The sequence below is a fragment of the Papio anubis genome, chromosome 19 (assembly GCF_008728515.1).
Source record: "Papio anubis isolate 15944 chromosome 19, Panubis1.0, whole genome shotgun sequence".
NCBI lineage: Eukaryota > Metazoa > Chordata > Mammalia > Primates > Cercopithecidae > Papio > Papio anubis.
Window position 1 is genome coordinate 17405564 of NC_044994.1, and position 21679 is coordinate 17427242.

At 39.8% G+C, this 21679-nt stretch overlaps 1 protein-coding gene across 5 annotated transcripts in view; it reads right to left on the reverse strand.

The window, feature by feature from the left end:
* The window catches only part of ZNF521 (zinc finger protein 521), a 292767-nt gene that overhangs the window by 163927 nt on the left and 107161 nt on the right, over positions 1 to 21679 (reverse strand). For all 5 annotated transcript variants that reach the window (XR_004180038.1, XM_031658747.1, XM_031658745.1 and 2 more), the window contains one exon: positions 934 to 4286. Coding sequence is in view for 4 of the 5 variants with exons in the window: in XM_031658747.1 (XP_031514607.1) it covers positions 934 to 4286 (3353 nt within the window). In the remaining variant the exon portion in view is untranslated. The remainder of the gene's footprint in view (positions 1 to 933; positions 4287 to 21679) is intronic.

Sequence of the window (21679 nt, forward strand, 5' to 3'; positions counted from 1 at the left end):
GAGTGCAGAGACAAGATAAGGGAAAAATGCACTAACCCCAAACTGAAGGGAGAAGGATCTCCCTGGGGTTTTCATTTGGATGGATCTCCAGATAGGGGCAGGTAGGGAAGTGGAAAGAGCTATTAGAAACCAGGTGATAAAGCATAAAGAAATATTACAATGAGCCATCCTCTGCTCAGCTTCTAAGAAATGATGACTTATGAAATGATTTCATTGTAAATGAACTTGTTTCTTGTCATCGTGGCAAAGAAAGCAGAAAACTACTCTGAAACTAAGGAGAAAAAAAACCCACAAATATTAATTTTGACACCCAGAGGGTAGATCTCAAACTCAGGCACAGTGTCTTTAAACAGAATAATGGGCATGTGGTGCTTAATAAATGGAGGGTAGGGGCTTTTTAAAAATCCTGTTGTGAGGAAGTATTTTCCTCACTGCCCAGAAGACAAAGAAAAACAGTGAGTGTTGACAACATGGTATTAAAAAGCCACCTCGACCCAATTTGTTATACCCAAATATATATATTCTTTTTAATTTACTCTAAGCCAGCATGTTGGCTCATAGCATCTTACTTTTGTGTCATTATCTCTCTGCCATACACACAAGTCATAGCTGGGGATTTCAACTCACGGTGAAGCTATGCTGAGATTCCAGATCTCAGTAGTGTTGGCATGAGCGCTGGTCTCTTCAGTCATAGAGAAGACAATATCCTAGGGAGACTGGAATTAGTCCTATTTTGCACCATTCAAGCCAAAATGCTGCTTATCAAGAAGCAAGTAATTGCTAGCTAATGGCTATGGGGGAAAAAAACCATTGCATTTCAATCTAAGCATCTTTTGGCCCATGACAATAAATAAAGCTGTGGAGAGTGTAAACATAAAGTAGGGACCATTTCTTGAGGAGGTTAAATAGCAAACATTTAAAAAGGCGAGTTACCTCATCCGACTGGGAGGGACTGATTCTGGGCATTGGTGATACTTGGGGCGTTTTCAACTGTGTGCTGTTGCTGTCTGGCACAAGCTCTCGGTGGACGGTTTGGATGTGGTTCTGGAGTTCACTTTCAGACTCAAACTTAACGTTGCAGCTAGAGCAGCGCGTCTTCAGTCCTCCCACCTTGCCTTTTCCCTCGATGGCACTCAGATTCTCATTCTGGCCCAAGCCTGGTCTGTTCGTGCCGGGAGGGACGTTAATGCCTGGGCTGGCGCTCTTACTGAGATTCACGCAGCCAGCACACAGACCATATGGCAGGCCGTTGATGTCAAGTTTCACCAGATCTTGCTTGGAACGGAATTCTTTGAGGCAAGATGCGCACTTGTACAGTTTTTGAACGTGCTGGCCACGCCCTGTGGTCTGAACTGCAGACCCATTCCCTGTCTTTTGCATGTGGAATGTCCCATGGATTTTGAGTTCCAAGGTGGAGGTCACTGTCTGCATGCACACCACGCAGCGAAAGCCCGTCAGGGAATTCCTCAAGTCAGGGTGCATTTGGCAATGCTCTAAAAACTCCTCTTCACTCTGGAGAGGCATCTTGCAAATCCGGCAGTTTCCAGTATCAAGACTCTTACTATGCGTGACTTTGTGTTCAGTAAGAGTTAAAAGGGAGGGAAACCGCTCTCCGCAAATAGGGCACATGTAGTGTTTGACAGGGCCTAGGTGGGTCTGCATATGTTCACGGAGGCCATTTTCGGAGAAGAAGGTTCGAGAGCACACGTTGCACTTGTAATTCCCTTTAATGAGCTCAGCTTTCTTTTTCACGATGGCACTTTCTCCAGGTCTGATGTTGTGGTCTCGGAGCTGGTGATTCTGCAGCAAAGTTTCCATAGTGTAGGCTGCCCCACAAATGTCGCAGCCGTACATAGGCTCAGAGGTGTCGACGTCTTCTTCGCTCCCATCGTGACTGTTGTGGGACTCCTGGCTGTTGGTCAGCAAAGTCTGCAGCTCCACTTCCTCTTTCTGCACTTGCTCAGAAGCTCCATTTGTTCCACAGTTGGGTGTCTTGGTTTCGAACACACAGTGTTTTTCTCGCAAGTGTTTTTCTAACAAAATGATCGCGTGGAAGGCTTTGCTACAGAACTTGCAGTTGTACTTCTTACTGTGAGTGGTGATGTGGCATTGCAGCTCCACCTCGGTGCCAAAGGACTCACCGCAGAAAATGCACTTATGCACCTTCCCTTGGTTTTCCAGGTGGTTGTGTTTCACATGGAGCTGCAAGTCAGTCTCATTGCGGAAGTCCCAGTTGCAAGATGTGCACCTATAGACTTTCTTTTCGTTACTGTGCTTCACAGCCAAGTGGAGCTGAATGGAGACTTTTGAGTCAAAAACTTCCTGACAGAGGGTGCAGCGAAAGAAGACAAAGGTGTGCATGTCCAGCAGGTGTTTCTGAAGGTCATCCACTGATGTGAATTGCTTGTCACAACTTTCACAGATGTAATACGTTGAGGTGATCATAAAGTGAATGGTAACATGCTTCAGCAAGGATTCTTGGTTGGGGAATTCCTTGTTGCACTGAGGACAGGTCAATTTTGGAAGCACAGTGTCGAGATGAGTTTTTAGGTGAGTCTGAAAGCTGTCTAGGGATGTGTACTTAGCACCACACTGATTACAGATATATTCTCCAGCTGGACGTGCAGGTGCACCTCCTACTGCCTGCATCATCTTAAGAGATGTCTGCTCTATGGCCACAGGAGATAGGGGGCTTAAGGCCCTGGATTTCTTCCCATTGTGGATATAATTCAGGGCCAAGGGAATGTTTTTATGATTCTCTTTGATATGTTTGTTCAGCTTAAGAACGCTGTTGAATATTGGTGAATTAGTACAATAGGAACAAGAATAGACTTCTACTACTGGTTCTTTGGGAGTCCCAAGCACTGGAGACCCAAATCGGGAGCCACTGAGGTCACAATGAACCTGTCTAATATGCTCTTCGAGGGAAGAGTCAGTGAGAAAACCCATATAGCAATGGGGACAAAAGAATGCATTACTATCTTTAGCTGCGGGGTTTGCAAATCCATGAGAACATCGGATGTGTTCCTGAAGAGTGTTGAGGTCGTTGACAACTTCGGAACAGAAGTTACACTGGTAGACAATGGCAGGCATGGCAGAAACAATCAGACCTGGGTCCTGAGCTTCATGCACTTGCTTAAGATGTTCATTTAGGTTATAGAGTGAGGGCAGGACCTCCAAGCAATACTGACAAATATGGGCCTGTTCTGGCTTATCTAAGTGCATAGTTTTCAGGTGAATCTGCAGAACTGCAAGACTTGAAAATAATTGCTTGTTGCAGTAAATACAGCTGTAGGTAACTTTTGCTTGTTTACTCGAGGGACCAGTCATGTCAGGGGTTTGCTGAGCGGCCCTCTTCCTCCCTCGACTCTTTGGGATTGGCGGGGCGGCTTCCACCATGGTTGAGCTGTCCACTGAGAGGTTGGAATCTGGAGTCGTACTGGACACGGAGGTGTAGCCCACCGTGACCAGGGAAGGGCTGTTGCTGTGATTGCACGACTCCGGTTGCTGGTGACTGTCCATGTGGCTGTACAGTTCCTCAACTGTGTGGAAACTCTCAGAACAAATGCTGCATGAGTTCTTCTTCTCCCCGCCATGCACCTGCTCCATGTGGTTCATGAGGGAGGTCTCCTCTACGAAGAGCTCGTGGCAGTAGACACACTGGAGGGCCGCTCGGTCCTCGTTTGGGGAGCATTCGGGGTGGCACTCTGCAATGTGTTTTTGGAGGTCTTCTGGGAAGTCAAAGCCTTCCTCACACTGACTGCACTTCTGAGTGTCCTTCATCTTCCAGTCCTCCATCCTGGAACCAGACTGGGAGCCGTCCTTGTTCCTCTCGTGAACCTGCATGTGTCCGTGTAAGGAACTAGAGGACAGAAACCCACGGCGACAAATGGCACATTTATATGGCTTGTTGGAAGTGTGAGTCTTTAAGTGGATCTTCAAGTGATCACTTCTGGAAAACGCAGCATCACATTCACTGCAGTGGTACTTCTTGTCCCCGGTGTGGAGTTTTATGTGGCGATCTCGGCTGCGCTTGTGTTTGAACAGCCTACTGCAGTAGGTGCATTTGAAAGGCAGTTTGTCGCTGTGACTCTGCTCATGGTGCTTTAGGTAGCTGAGGCGGCTAAACGACTTGTCACAGAATTGACATGGGTATGGAAGCCCAGGGCCACCTTCTTCCTCTCCAAAATCACAACCTTCTCCATGGCTAGGGGAAGTCTGATCCTTGCTGGAAGGTGAGGAAGCTGGCCAAGAGCAAGTCGGATCATCTTCAACATCCACTCCATCTGCAACAAGAAGCAATGACACATTTCATCTGACATGTTGAGATTCAAGAGTGAGTTTACCGTACCATTTCAACCAGCACACAGAGTTGGACCCTCTTGAACCTTTCAAGAAAAAAAAGAAATGAAAGAGAGAATATTTGAGCGAGACATTTTCAAATCTGAGCCCAAAGCAGTTATTCTGCATTTACTTTTTGTTGAGTTGTAAAATATAAGAGGATATTAAATAGTTCTATGTCTAAATTACCCTTTTATTACTTTTTATCATTCTTCCTTAGAAGCAAGGTATATATTACACATTGACAATTTTATTAAAATGCAGATTTTAATATATTTAATGTTTCTTTTGTATTCATTCTAAAATGATTTGCATATTATGTGAGCATCTGAAGAACCAAATGAAAAGAGGAAATATTACAGGAATGATTTAAAATTAATGCAGTCAACCCAGATGTCTAATATTTAATAAAAAATTCCCTCTGCATTTTGCTTGTTTTTATATAAAAAGGCAATTCTGAAGACCAAAATCTTTTATGGGGTTCTTATTGATACAGACCTTATTGCTTTCAGCAAAAAAATATTAAAAAGTAAGCACATGAAAGAAGACAGAAAACACAATAATAATTATGTCTTGTGTAATGAAAGACAACCAGGATTTCTTCAATAACTGAAATTCGAATACCATAGGCCAGAAAATGGATTATTAAATGTTAGAAGGGTACTGCTAGATATTACATGTAGCTAGGATCAGCTAGGATCAAGAAAAAATGAGAGTTTCACAAGGGCCAGATTTTAATAGTGGATTTTGTTTGGAAAGTTCAAGAGGTGGCCCACCATATCTTCCTTTTGCAAAAGCTTCAGCCGGCTGAACTTCCTTAGCTAAACAGGACCTGCACTTTGAGGTGAGCAGAGACAAAGCAACTTGTGAAAAACTGGAAACAGGAAAAGTGATAAATGATTATGGTAAATGCTGAAAGATTTATGAGTGACAAAAAGAAGACAAACAAGACTGAGAGCCAGATATAAAGTTAGCAAGTTATTCATAAAGGAACGTTACCTTCTATTAGGTGATTTTAAAAACTATTTTCTTAGCAGATGTGCACTGTTATTTCTGTTGCCTTCTTGATATCCAAGTGGAAAATAAGACCATCTCAAAACAGGTTGTGAAACCTCTTTTTTGCTTTTCACAACCTATTATTCACGATCAGAAGAAATTTTAAAAGCTTTTCACTCTCCAAAGGAGCACAATTTTTCAAAAAAACATACAAGTAAAGACCATGGAGTGGAGCTGGTGGGGATAGTGTTTCAGTTAGAATAAGAGGCTCAATTAGAGCATTATTAGAATATTCTAATGGTATTCAATTAGAGTATGATCAAATACGTTTTTAAATTCTTCAAAGCTGAAGTTCACTAGCAAGCTAAATGGTGAACATAAAAGTAGAAACTGGTAAGCATTATGTAAACGAATTCCATGTCTGCTTTCTTTAAGGTAACAAGATTTTACTAGATTGTCAGCCTCTTCCTTATCCACAGGAAACAGATGAGGATCATTCCTTTCCTGCATCTAGAAACTGATGACAACACCATCTCACTATCAATGCCAGATGGCAACCCTCTCACTCTGAGAAAACAACCAAACACCATTCCTGGATCCCTGCCCACTGCAACAAAGCGTCGCCGTACAAGTTGAAAACCACACGATTTTGCATCCTCATTTATATGACTCTATAACCCAACATGTTTCCAGCATAAGAAAGGGTCTGATGGATGTGGATGTGATTTCTACTTAAAGTGAATACACCAGGAATATATGCAGATAAACTCAACTCACCACTCAACATACAAAAAAAATTTTTTTAACTAAAAGCAAAAAAACTCAATAATGATCTAGTTTTCCCCTTAAAAAAGTGTTGTCACCTAATGCTAATATACCTGAAACAAATCAAGGTTTCAAATATTTACCCTAATTGGAAAAAAAAAAAAAAAAGGCTATCTATTAAATGTGCTCAACATTCTAGGTAAAATCTATCACATTTCACATTTATCTTTTAGGCTTAAATCCTGCTATTTCATTTTTTAAAATATTTTCAAACACACCTTCTCATTTATACATTTGAGGAAAACAGTGAATCAGAATTTGTAATGCATCTAGCCTAGAAGGATGTAACTATCGAGCCTGAAAATTGAGCAAGCGAATTTATTATTAAATTGCAGATTGTGTCCAGGTATGATATATTTTTATACAAATACATGAAGAATTATAGAGCAATGGACCATTATACAAATTATGCAATCCCTAACACCATGCTTAAATCAGCTTCTTGTCTGTGGTCCATGCCTGACTATATCTATTATATAACTGTTCTCCTAAGCTTGTAAATTTCAATGACATGTCAAGTGAACTGAAGGTTAGGATCAAGGTTTTAACCAGGATTCAAGAGAGCTAGAAACCTTTTCCTTCTTCTCTCCAGTCCCCATTACATGTCTTTGTAAAGGAAATTACACAAAACCCTCTGTAGAAGCCATAAGGCTTGGGGATCGAGCGGAAGAAAAGAGTTTGAGCAAGGAATGATATTTGTAGAAAAATAAAGTTTCCCTGAAAGGCTAATTTCTGTTTTAAAATATAAAATGTAAAACTCTCATTTGCCAGCACTGTAAATGGATTGTATTCTCCCAAGAACACACAGGGACTCACTACTCCCAGCGGGTTGGTCCACGCTCTTCAGGTATCAGACTCCTCCAAGACTTTTGTGGTGATGGTCTCCCTGCCAACATACTCTGAGGTCTACCTAAGTCTTAGAGAGTTATCCATCCCCATTAACTTAGGCTTTTTGGCAGCCACAGCGCAAACTATGCTTAAATGGTGAATATAGGTTTAAACGATGTCAATTTCTTTTTACACGTGGAAGAAACTGTAGAGGATTCTTTCAACTCAGGTTCCTGAATCAACTTTAACTTTTTTTCCCCTCGGCACTAAGTGCTACTTGCAGGGACTGTCTTTCTGTGTGATAGCAAGTTTTCTGCATTTCAATGTGAAATACTTAACATGTCCATGTTAAATTTTAATTTTTGAAACCAGTCACTTCACTTGAGCTGACTCTCCGAGAGCTGTAGCTCTTACTGCCGAAAAAGCTTTGCTGGAAACCAGCTCCGTGGCCTAAAAAGTCTATTTAAAGATGCAAATGTGTGTGCATGGTGAGTGCAGATGTTTTTCTACAGCAACTGTACTTGCTGAGTTTCACCATTTCCATAAAGCACATTAAAACAAGTGTGTGAACACTCCGAGATGAAAGTCTCCAACACTCCTGAGACTTCCAGTGGAAAGTAGAGCCGCCTGACTTTTCTCCAAGCAGACAGGAATGCCCATGATTCAGCAGCCTGAGTAAATAAAAGAGGTCCTTATTTCCTCATTTCGCTGGCTGGCCACACTGCAGCAGCCTCTGTGTTTCTGCCAAAGGGGATGCAGAACTGGAACTACACCCAGCCGCTGAAGGCCTGTCTTTGTTAGCCAGCCAGGCTTTCCGGACCATCTTCTGGCAGCAGAACGGCCATATCCTGCAAGGAAGACCTCCATCTCAGGCTCGGCGCTTCTCTAGTCTGCCTAAAAGGACGAAACAACAGATTTTGCTGGGTCTGTGTTGGAGGAGGACAGCTGGAAACTCAGTTAGCAGCAGAGTTAACACCTGTTCAGGCATATTTATGGGGGAAAGTGCTCACTAACAGAAAAGTGAAGTCATACTAGAAGGAGTTATTCCATAGAAAAAAGGCACCAGAACACAGAGTACCTTTGTGACGTGAGCCATCAGCCCCTCGTGTGGGCCAACCTGGGGAGGAGGAAGCAGAGACTGGACGTGATTTGATCCCAGCTCCTGCTGATGGACAGACAAGCACACAAATGAGGGTCTGACAGTCTCAGTTTACGGTCTGCCATTGTGGAAGAGAAATGCTGAGGGTTCTGGCCACTCGCTGGTGTTCAAGACTAATCAAATTAGCCAGAAATTAAAAAATAAGATCAAAGAGACAGGAAGAGAATATGTGCAGGAGGGTTAGACTAATGTCAATGCTTACTTTGTTTATGATTAAGCAGGTCTTAATTTGTGTAGGACATACACTTCCTGAGGACAGGGACCAAGACTTTCAGAAGATTGATTCCAACACTAGGGGCAATCTGAAATTATTCTAGAGAAACTAATGTAAGAAAGCAGATGAAAATACTTTCTCTGAAGTTATGGAAACTTCTGATAATGTTCTTCATAAGGCCTGGTCTGCAAGAAATTGCCTTAACAATATCCTTTTGCTACCTGAGCTTGTTCATTGCAACAGCAGAGTACCCTCTTAACTGCCCATCGGGGACTCAGTATCATGTGTGCTAGTGCCACACAGCAAGATTTCCTTAACAGGGACAGGATTTATATCAATGGTTACTTTACAAGTGAGGAGAAGAAGTACAAATACTGATGGGTCTGGTACTTGTGTAGGAACTAAAAGTCAAGAGTCTGGAGTTTTATTTCTAGCTTCATCACTGACTTAGAGAGTGACCTGGCCAAGTCATTTAATCTGCCCCTACCTAGGTATTTCACCTGCAATATGAAGATAATAATTCTTGCTACTTACCCTCTGGGGTGTTACAAAGATTAGTGAATGTTTCTAGGGCACCTTATCATGGCTGGAAGAAAAGCTGCATATGTAAACAAAAAGATTTATATGTGTTGCATGTATTTCTGTTTCCATGTGTAAGCTTCTATGAGTATAGTATAAACATATTTTAATATTTTCTTTCCTTTAATGCAATCTCTGGAATATTAGTTTTAAGGACTGACTCAATGGCAATCTACAGTGCCTTTAGCGTTCACAGTTGTATATGCAGCTAGCAAGAAAATAAAAGATAATCAGTTGGTGATATCTAAATGTTAATGGACCATAAATCCATGCTTACTATGTTCCAAGCCTTAAATTATCAAACACGGGATATAATATTGGGTCTTTACAGGCAGGTAACCTTGGTACAAGTGTTTTCCCATGGAATTCTGAAGCCAAGAATGTGGTTTACACCTCTCTGCTCCTTAAAACATGAGCAATACAAAAATTGCATTATTTAGCATCATGGTAAGTTCATTCAGTAGATTTTTTTTTCTTGAGGATCAAACAATGGGGTAAGACTTGAGACCAAAACAAAATTTCAGGTTTCCCCCACTTGCCTTACGTAATTCTTTACTTCTGCCAGCAGGTTATAGGAGCAGTTCTGAAATTTCTTACTAAATAGAATTCACAGTACTTTTTCAGTCATTAGCTACCTGAGACACTTTAATATAAGCTGAAACTCCTGGGGGAAATACACAGGTGTGCACAAACGCTAAGAGAAGTCGGGTTGTACTTAAAGAGGACAATATTTTGAAATGCATGTTTAATAGACACAGGTAACAAGGGTGTTTGTCACATTACTTCAATGCCAACACAGTAACAATTTTACACCATCATATTTAAAATCCTCTAACCAAATTACAAAATACATTTTTAAAGCAATGATTTAAATTGCTAAAAGATAAGGTCATGCTAAAAAAAAAAAAAAAAAAAAACTATTATGCATTATTACGCAATTGCTTCCCTTCATTCTCCATAGAAATGTCAACAGTTCTAGAAAAGTTGCAACGTTAATAACTATGATGCTACTTTAAAAAAAAAAATCAGCAGCTCCATATTAAATTCACTCCTTTGTCATATAACTTATTTAACTACCTGAAAACGAATACCCTTTACTGGGTGTTCAAATGAGAAATGTGAACTTTAAAATTATTTATAATTCGCAGATGCTTTTAAATTCTGTAATATTTCGAACTGTTCTAGAAGGACCAATTAAATGAATTAACAGTTAGGTTATGAGGAAAAAGGGTGGTCACCCATTAATAACAGCAGCTGTGCGGAGCGGGAATTGGTGGTGCACATTTTTTAACAGTCTTAAGATGAATTCCAAATATCAGCGCTCAAGCTTAGAGGGTTTTCTTGTTTGTTTGTTTTTTGGGTTTTTTTTTGCCCTCAATACTCCCTAGCAAAAAAGAGGCTTGCTTTTCCCCAACAACACTTTAACACTTCAGATGAGCCAACAAAGAGATAAGGAGTTGTTATCACATCTCCATGGCTCTCCTTAGGTAATCCTGGGCTTCACATTCATTCTTTCAGCAGACACATTGCGACTGCGTGTGCAGAGAGAAGTACAAATGTTTTGCTTGCTGTTGCTTAAAGTTCATTTGAACAGACGGAGCTCAATGAATTCCATCTTCTGCAGCCAAATTAAATAGAAAACAGTGCATTCTTAAGCAGTTCACACTTAACTCCACCTCTCCAATCAGAGGAAAAAGCTGACGTGAAACCAGTTAAAGAACAGTCATCGTCTCTCGCACGGAAATCAAGACATTGTGTTTCTGAAGCCAGACAGAAGGAAAAGTGGTTTCCAATTATGTGGGGGGTGAGAACTGCTTTTCTTTTTCTATCTTTTGGCTCACTTAAAAATATATATAACTAATGATAAGCACCCACCTCTTGGCGTTCAATAATTGGCAACTGTGTATTACACATCTGTTTACAGGGCTGTGACTGAGGGTGTTCTAAACCGTTTAACATGTTGGTCTTTCCTTGAATAATGACAGACATCACCAGAGTGGATTTCCTGAGTCTGCATTCTTTTTTTTCTCTCTATTATTTTGAGTTAGAAGGCATTTATTAGTTACTATGTACTCTTGTGTTTATATATGACCTCATATCACAAAGAATTTTAAGCTGTTTTTCATTGCTTTAATTCATTGATTTAATCAACATTTATTATGCACCTACTATGTGTTCAGGTCTAATATTGGCTTACGAACTTTAGAAACCACATTTTTTGAAGTTTTGATTTCCTTGTCTATAATATCAGAAAAATTTCAGCTGCCTCAACATATGAGGTATTATAAGAATCAAGCATGATATTATATGAAGGAGTTTTCTGTACTGCTAAAATATAAAAATGTATTACATTATGACTACTACTATGAAAGCCAAAGTTACCTGTAAGTGATAAGTGATAAATGATAACTCATAAATGTGAGAACAGCAGACAGGAATCAAAATTAACTGCAATTTAGTTGTTGCAGTTTTCATATTGAGATTGTAAAAATTTTTAATGACTTAAAGGGCATTCCTGTTTATAAATAAAAATACACAAAAATAAAGAACAATTATTTAACAATATCATTTAAATAACAATTTAATAAACAATATTATCGTTATTAAATTAATATGGATTAATTTATTAACAATATTATCATTCTTTGTAAATAACAATATTAGCAATAAATAAAAGTAAACAAACAAAAATATTCCAGAAAAAAATCTTCTGAATGCTACTCACAGATATCTTGAAAATCAATGTGCAGTAGTTCATTTGTTAATAGCTACACACACTGGCAAGTTGTGATTAATTCATTAGTGTTGTAAGATCCACACAACGAAAAGGCCTGCATTCCAAGTCCAGAAGCCACATTCCATAGTGCCAGCACCATTCTATAAGTGACTATTTGGCTTATTTAGAAATTCCTTGAGGCCAATTCTATTTCACTTCAAAATCCTTTGCACTAGTGTGAAATATACGTATCAAGCTTTGAAGGATGACCAACACTTTTCAAAAATACTCAGTAAATTTCTCAATGCTACCAAGTTAATCACGAGTGATTTTAAATTAACTTCTTCACTGGGGAAGCAGAAGGTAAAAGGGGATTCTTCCAGTGAGAAAAGTAAGTTTGGAAATGGCTTCGTTAGGGAATGATGGATCTTAGAAACTTCATTCCACCATGTTAATGGTTTTGGAAGAACTGCTATAAACCACCAGACTTTTCAAACAATGAAATCAAATTCTATTTCAAAGCAGCATCTGGTCTAACAGAATGTTATGTCTTGTTAAACTAGACTTTACTGACTATTTTTCCAACATGTAGGCTTTGGTCCAAGGCCGGAAAACTTTCAGTCACCAGGAATTATAACAGTCCTCAAATGGCACTTATTGGAGCTGAATTTCACCTGTATTACATCCATGGCAGCAGTAACGCCAACACGAATTTTCGGCAGCCTGAAAAGGCCACACTGTATACTTCACTGCAGACAAGGCCACTGGAGAATACAAAAGTGTTGAAAGGCTAAAATTTAATTAATGAACAATTAGCACCCCCTGTGGGTTCATTGTGCAGTAAAGTGATAAATATGGTTTGCTAATGCAGAAAAAGCTGTTACAAAGATTAGGGGGGAACTATTACTACAGTTATCCATATGCCTTTGTATTACAGCTGACCTCAGTACTAGATCTTGATTTGGACATTCATGTGTCTAACAAATGATAGGAATTGTTAAGGTCTGTGGCAAATAATCATTTTGAATTTTAAGGCACAGACTGACTCACACAGGTTGTCGGGCTAGGGTGAAAAAGCCACTGAGATTGCTAGTGAGTACACCTAGCCAACCACCCAGCAGCTGCAACTCAAAGTAATATCTGTTGTCTGCTCCTCAGTTTTATGCATTTAATGAGGAAGTTATATGCTACAGTGGTATTAAGGAATTCAGAGATGAGGGGCCAGGTGTGGTGGCTCACGCCTATAATCCCAGCAATTTGGGAGGCCGAGGCAAGCGGATTGCCTGAGCTCGGGAGTTCGAGACCAGCCTGGGCAACATGGTGAAACCTCGTCTCTACTAAAATACAAAAAATTAGCCGGGCATGGCAGCATGCATCTGTAGTACCAGCTAGTCAGGAGGCTGAGGCAGGAGAATTGCTTGAACCCAACAGGCAGAGGTTGCAGTGAACCGAGATCGTACCACTGCAGTCCAGCCTGGGCAACAGAGCAAGACTCCATCTCAAAAAAAAATTTTTAAAGGCAACTCAGGGATGTTGGACTCTCTTGAGACTTCACGCATAAGAAAGAGTCTACAGTAGGGCCAACCACTAATATGCCTTATACAATAGAATTTTTATATTTATTTTTTATAGTGTTTATAAGTGTTAAAAAATATTTATATTTTATAGTGTTTCAACAGAATTATTACCTTTCACATTAACACTTACATGGTAAAACTGAAATGGAAAAATGAGATTGGATTCCAAGTAATCCAAATGATGTAAGACAATCCTTTATTTCAAATGAGATAATGTTTATAAAAGTACTATATAAACTGGAAAGCCAAAGCTATTTTCTTAAAATAATCTTTAGTTAGGGTATGACAAAATATCTCTACACAGGTCATATGGTATCAAGTACATGTATTCACAGAGTTTTTAAATGTATCTAATTCAGCAAAATATAAAAGAAGCATTCTGAAAATAAGGCTAATTATCAATTTGAGGACTTTCCAAGTACCCTCTTTGCCCTTTATGTTTTATTTTTCACTTTTGGTTTGATTTTTCTCTTCCCTAGAATCTCTACCTTAGAATGAATATGATGATAACATCCAAGCCAGTTCATTTCATTATTATTTTTTCTTGGAAACAGCCCTGGTAATTTATTTATGGGAACCAGTACAGTTAAAATTGTGGCACACTGCATGTGTACGCTTGCATGCTTTTATCCACAGTTGACTAAATGTTCAGAATAGACTAAGTGATTTATGCCAAAGTAGTTTTTCAAATATTTTAGATAACTCTCATTACAAAAGTGCTAATCATAGTAATTTGTCACTTAATAGGACTAAATATCTGTACAATCATGTCTTAATGAAATATGTCTCTAAGGGGAGACTCTACGATGCTACTGTCTACTGATTAATATCTATAATCATATTTTTATTAAATTATATATGTGTGTCTATATATAAATAACACATATACTATCTGAGATGATACATTTTGGCAAATATTCCAACACCTGTGACAAAATCAGGCCTCAGAAACCCCATGATACCTCCGTGTACTAGCATCTTACTTTGCCTCCATCCAAGACACTTTAAAAATAACAAAATAATGTAAAAGAAAAGAATCCAAGGCAGTGTGGCCACAGTAATGAGACAGGTTGCTAATATTCAAAGATATAAAACCTACCAGCACAGTTTTAGAATCTTCACTGACTCAATGCTGTCTGTACCAAAGGGCTGGTCTCTGAAATCTTTACAAAGCTTCCTTCCACATCTGAGCTCTGCTCTTTTCTCTTAAGATGACCTGTTGTTTGGCATGGATTGTGCATACCTCTGGGTCTGACTTTAGGGATCAAAGGAAAGAAAATGAGTGAATGTGATTGAAGCCTACACAGAGAAAAGAAAGTCAAGGCTGTCATTCCTAACTTTTCATGTATATATGAAACATAAGATTTAAGACCTGTGAGAAATGTGGGCCTTTAGGGGAAAAAAAGTGCTAATTTTACAGATGAACAAATAGGTCAACGAGGATGAGTAACATGTTATAATCTTGTACTAACAATAGTAGTGGACAGTGGCACTGAAACCCACACCCAAGTCCCCAGTGCCCAGGCAAGCACCTTGGCTCTACATATTAGAAAACCCTCAAAGTCCATCCTTCCCAAACTCTCCTCCACTAAAACAACAACAACAACAACTCAAATGCTGAGTTTTTACAGGTAAATGAATAAACCTAAAATGATGTTTAATATTGTTTTTCTTTAAAAAAAATTCATTGTTTTTCATATTACTAAACTAATTCATGCTAATTGACGCACGTATTCACACATATACAGAAGAAAACCAAAATTGCCTAACAACTCTACAAACGTATAACTCTCTGTTAACAAGTCATGACAGTCAATTTCTTAATTTGATTTCACTGCTGGCTATTGACTAGAAAAATCCTGTATACACACATCTCCTTAACAGTGGGTCTGTTTGCCTCTCTCCTGTTCTTCCAGCCTCTGCTTTGAGCGGGGTGGTATGGTCGGATCAGGTTTTGACAAATCAGAGCAGAAGAAAAGGCACAGTCAAACAGGCACCGTGGTCAGCTTCACTTTCCTCTCACACCCTTGCCTGTAGGGACATATTCCCTGCCACTGATTCCAATGAAGGATCCTTCTCACCTATCCCTTAAACCACCCTTCTTCAATTATCATTCCAGCTATCCTGGCTGTACACAACAAACCAAAGGCTGACCCTCTACCACAGCCAGATGATGCAGGGCAGCATTTCTCAGTCTAATCCACCAACCACCAGCAGACCAATTGCTTGAACTGCCTGTTAAAAATGCAGACACCTGCACTCCACCCCACGCCTCCCGACTCTGAACTTCTGAGGATGGGGCCCAGAAATCCCCTTTTGTTAGCAAGTTTCCTGAGTCTTCACCTGCATTCCCAAGCTTGAGAATCACCTTAGAATCTTTTCTTTCCCCTGAATCACCTAAGTCCTTGCTTGAAGTTTGCTGCACTCGGCTGTGCCTTTCCCGTGTTTGCTCCTCTGTAAAGGAACATCAATGATGGAGGGCTTTCTCGCCCTTATTCAACGACCAAATTGAATCCCAGTTCTTCCAAGAAGCAGCTTTTACAGAAAGAAAATTAGATCACTATATTCTTTGCCCTCCTATCCTTTAACAGCCCCCCTCCCACTTTGAGTAGGACTCCATATTGCAAATCTTTTCAGTGAAATACTCAATTAGCTCCAGCAAGTAACTTCCTCTCTGTAAGAGTGTTGGCAGCAGCTTGTACATTTCCAGAAAAAGAGAGTGACCATTTTTGAAGAGTTATACAGTTCCAAGTACATAAAGGCTGGTGTTACATGCTTAGGAAACATAGTTCTGAGTAGACAGCCATGCTTCAAGTGTGCACATGAAAAAATCTGTCTGCTAAACTTTTGTTGATGATTACTTTCAAGCTGCATTAGCTAGATGAGAAATATCAATACACTATCAAAGCAGCTCACCCTGCCAACCATTTCAACATAGAAAGAAGGTTGTCACAAAACTACAAAGTAAACGAGTATCTGGAGTAAGGAGTGAGAAAAGAGGAAGGGAGCTTCCTATATTCGGCAATACTTTCTTTTTCCACTCAGGGAGGCACTGCTGGAATTGCTGATTAAATGCCTCAAGTTTGGACCTCTCTAGAAAATCTTTGTTCTTTGAACAGGCTATCGGTTTCTCGCAACTTCCGGGGTTCAGAATGTAAGTGTGGTATGCCATACAGTAAATTAAGCCTTCTGCTGTCAGAGCTGGAAATAGGAGTGGGGAGGAGAAGGAGGGCTTGATCTCAAGTGATTTTTATTGGCTTCATTTACATCCTGTTTAAGGTCTTCTGAGTAGCTCAAGGTGTCTTATCTCTGGCTACCAGGGGGTATTTTGCAGTCAAAGCAGTTAACATACTTTCTCTCTCCCTCTCCTCCTGTCCCTTTCCCTCAAGCTCTTGTTTTTTTCAAGCCATCTTATCTTATCACACACATCTCTTCAGGCTGAGGAGAACCCATACTTATCAGAAGCAGTGCACTCTATTGTCGTTCAGGGCTGTTAAAGACAAATGACAGTTCAAGTCAAAAGAAAATCAGTTAACCTCTTCTGCACTCTGTTTTGAAATACTCTGGACTGCCTCACCTTTATTAGTGCTAAGTGGTATCAGAAGTGCCCCTCAAATTTCCATGCATACAGAACATCCCATCTCCCCCATCAGAGTAAGAAGACTAGGGACAAAGTTGCTGGTCACAGCTGGACACTGACGTCACATAAGCACTTCTGCCTTTATCAGACTCCTCCCCACTCCTAGGTGACTCATCCATGACATCACAGGAAGGGGTACCTTCAAATATCTATAAGGAAAAACAACAACAACAAAACCCAGAAACTAAAGGAGAGTAGGGGAAAGTGGGGAACAGTAGTCAAGAGACAAGGAACTTTTTCCCAGATATACCTGAATGCTTACCCACGACACCGACATAAACACGAGTGGGCTGTTAGAAACATACGCAGCACGCGTCTTCTCTAACAGCAACACAGACACTGTTATTCGAATCTATTAAATCATCACACAATCTGCCAGGGAGCCTGAATGTTGAAGAGCTTGATCTTCTGTTACAAACTCAGCAACGATGGCCCTTGATTCCGAGTACACATTGGAATCGTCCAAAGAGCTTTTAAAATTACGTACTGGATCCATCCTCGGGCCAATTAAATCAGACTCTCTGAGAGTTAAGACCCACAGAGGGTGCAGGCTGGGTTGACAACCACTATCCTAGATTTAAAACCCCATGGAAGCTGGTCTAAAAGACAGATTCCACAAAACAAATCTCTCTCTTATCTGGGCTCCCCTCCCCCTCGACAGGCAGGCCAGCACTGGAGCGAGTTTTCTGCACTACTTTGTGTCATAGGCAATGAACCAGATATTAAAAAATAAAAGTTAAAGCAAGGAACACTGAACACTCCAATCACTCACCATTATTACAGGTAAAAGTGCAATATGTGAACAGTTATTAGGCGTCTCATCTGTGTGTTTCATACTCCCTTTAAAAATTCCCATCCCTCTTCTCCTTCATACCCCAGGACCCCATGGGCTCCTTTATATTAGTGATAACCCCACACTTTCACCTGCAGTGAAGGCTCTCTTAATTGTCCATTATCTTAGTGTGTCAGCACAAAGGAGCAGGAACGGAATCCTCGTCCAAACGGTTTCACCTCCCTCTCCTGAGAGTGATGCCCTTGTCAAGGCATTAAAGACACGAAAACCTGCCACTTATCAGAATTGTATTTGAATCGAACCACTGTCCTTGAAAACTGTAGGCAGGAGATATTATCAAACTGCACCGCATTGCCAGCTCCAGTTCCATGGTGGCTCGAACAATCTAAAAAGATACTATCCAAAGTTTGCCATGCATTCCTCATAATAGAATTACAGGGAACAATGCAAACATGCTCGCTGATTTTTTTTTAGATGGTTAAGTACAAAGAAATGCATGGGTCAGGTTGTTGATGAATACAAATGTAACAGTTCCAAGCCTTAGGACACCTTTGAATGTATACTCACCAAGAAACCAAACCATAAAACTCTTCTAATTACTCCTACCTTCAATTCTTAACAAACATAAGTCAAGGCTATTAAAACTTCACATTTATCTTTGTTATGATGAGGGGGAAAATCTGTACATCTTTAGTGGTCCTATGGACAGATTCAAAAACAATGCACATTCTAAAGAGCATTTAAAAAACAAAATTGAAAGAAAAAACATTATTTGTAAGTATTCAGGCCAATTTGTGTGCCTTCCACATCTCTGTATGTCCCTCTCACTTTTTATACGTTTTTCTTATTCTATTCAAACCCACACTGCCTTAGAAAAAAGAATTTATGCGTGCCTTTAACAAGTAAACAAGTGTACAAATTAATTCAGAGAGCAGTAATTTTGAAAATTTTCTATGTTTAATGTGCACTGCAGTTAAACTACTTTTTCTGTACAAATTAATTTACTGCATCAGTGATCGATGTTTATGTTTAGGCAATTTTATTTCTCAGTATGGTAAAATTAGACCTAATAGTTGCAACCTGTTATGTCCAATCTGTCACTGAAATTCAAATTGCCTTTTTCCTATTATTCAAGGAGCAATTTGGAGGAATTAAAGCCATCTAAAAACGGAAGACAAACAATTCTCTGTAAGGACGCAGTAGCCTGTGTCATCAACCAAATCCACACCCCCGATCTCTTCTGAGCAGGTTCTTTCAACATGATTTTCCTGAGGTTCTCGAACTTTCACATTTGCCAAGCCACACAAGGGGAAATTTTAGGGTGAAACTAAAAATTTTACCCTACAAATTTTCAGCCTTCAAGAGACGTAATTGAAAGTTCAAAGATTATGGTGTTGACTTCCAAATATCAACTCTCACCTAAAAAACTCCCAGCTTTCATGGCATATATATTTGCTACATCCCATTTTTTTTTTTTTGGCTTGTTTTGCTTGATCTAGGAATATATTATTTTTTCTTGCACAATGAGTTTAATTTGTAATTTCTTTCTTACTGGGGAGAATTCAATTATTTAGATGCATAAGATTTAAATTCTGCAGTGATGAATGCTATAACTGGGAAACAAATAAGGCCTGTTTTTGAACGAATTTTGTTTTGCTTGGTTTTTCTCATTGTTTAGCTATCGAATGTAGTGGGTGATTCTTGCTCTATACTGTGAATACAAAGGACATACCAAAATGGAGAGAGTGGGAGGGGACAAACTGAAAAATTGATAGAAAACCATCACAGCCCCCTTGGAGGGGTTGCGGAATGTCAAAGCAGGCTACAACTAAAAGGGGACATAATCTGATGAGATTCCACTTCAAATACGCAATGCCATCATGTTACAACATGTTCTCACTAGATTTTGGGTTTCTTCAACAAAAGAACCCCAAATCAACTATTGATATAATCATCTCTTGGTATGAGAGAATTTCTGAAAATGTTTCTTTTGTAACACTTCCTGACTGCCACCTTCTATTCCCAAGTCTGCCTTTCCCACCCAACAGAGTTTGCACGAATTTTGAGGAGATCACTCTAGATTTTGGAATGCTTCATCTGATTAGATAAGCTCAATTTTCCCTTATGGTTAAGTTTCCACATTATTTGTGGAACTCCGAACATTTATATCAAAACAATCATCTTTTCTTCACAGTGGTCAATACTGGTTTGACTTTTTTTTTCTTGTCCTTTTGTTTAGCTTAAAAAGCCAAATTAAATGGTATCGTGCCTCAGTTTAAGTCTACTTAATGTCACGTATGGCCTCAGCTTACATGCTATACCAAAATAACTTCATTCCCCCAGGGAAAGAAAAAAGAGACAACTCAAGAGGTATCTCTTCCCAGCTGCTGACACTCTGCCACACAACTTTCTCTCTAGACAGAAGAGGACACAATTAAAAGAGGAAATTACTCGTTCAGAACTGGATATCAAAGCTCAGAGCCACTCTATATCAGCAGAAGATCTGGTGTCAAAATAACTGAAATAAAACTGAAATGTGTATCTTTCTTCGTTTCCTTTCTCACTCTTTCTTTTTCAACATTTCCATGATCACTTTTTCAATTCTAAGACAAACTCATTTCCTCAGAAGATTGCTTAGATCATCAAGCTGATTAATAATTTTACTTCAAGGCAGGACTGATTAATGTGGATTATTCAACTGATTAATACTGTTACTATATGGCACATCCAAGTGAGCATTAAGTGTCTTGTTTTCATAAATTTTTTTAAATTATTGAAATAATTTCTAATTAATGTGACTTGGTCTTAAGTCTAGAGAACTTCGTTGTAATGTAAAATTGAGGACTTGATGTTTTTTGGGGGGAGGGGTTTTCTCAAATACCAAAATACTTAGAAAAAGCAAATAAAAACAGAGCATACTGATTCACAGCATTTTTAAAGTCAGCTCTGTGATGATATGAATCTATTGTTCACCCGCATAAATTCACTGGTTTCAGAACACCAAACTTACATGTGACACAGCCAAATGAACCACCAACACCTCCACCTTCTCACTCTCTCCAAGCTGAGTCCTCGCCAGGGTCCACTGAGAAACTCCAAGACTACTTTCCTTCCAACAGTGGTAAGTAAGGACATCATAGCCATCCTACCCCGCCAGATGCAGGTCCAGGGGACCCCACCATACCCCGGCAGTTTTTACTCTGCCAATGCAGAAATTCTCCTGGTTTCAACGTTCCCAGAGACATTCTAACACACAAGCTGTGTATGCATGTGCACACGTACGCACACACACACACACTCTCACCCTTTATACCACCCCACTTTCAAAGATGAGAGTTCCTTTAAGAGTCACTGTACTTATAGCTACTTCCCCCACAGCAGTCCTTGCTTTCAGGAAGCCTAAGACCTCACAGAGACTCTGACTGCCACAACTTCAGCTTCCCCCGTCTGCCACTCCTCCTGTTCTACAGGAGCCAGGAAAGGTGCTATTCCCAGTGCTCATGAAATGTAGGAAAAAGGACCCAGAGTCTCTGTTCTGGCAGTGAGTCCTGGGGAAATGCAAGTCTCATTTCTTTAATGAATACTCAGAATTCAAATTCTCATCTAAACAGTGCTTACAACTTACTGTTGTTCCAGCAGCCTCTAACACAAACCAGAGGTATCTTTATGTGAACCGCAAAATGCAATCCCCTCTAAGAGGAGAAATTCCAAAAGGCACTCTCCTCACAGATGATTTTTTTAAGTGTCTCTTCTACTGGTCGTGACTACAAGCACAGCTATTAGGTTTCTGTCTCCTCACCCCATTGCTGGGGACTTTGTGCAGTTAACAAACTGCATAGCTGCATTCTGTGGCCGTTTTCTACCAACCTTATGTATTTAAATATATATATGGGCTAGCCCTAAAATGTAATTCACACTTACTGCACTGCTCCATTGGAAAATATGTGGTGCATTCCAAGAAACCAGCTTATTAAATAAACTTTTGGGAGATAATCTGTTTATAAGCTGGGG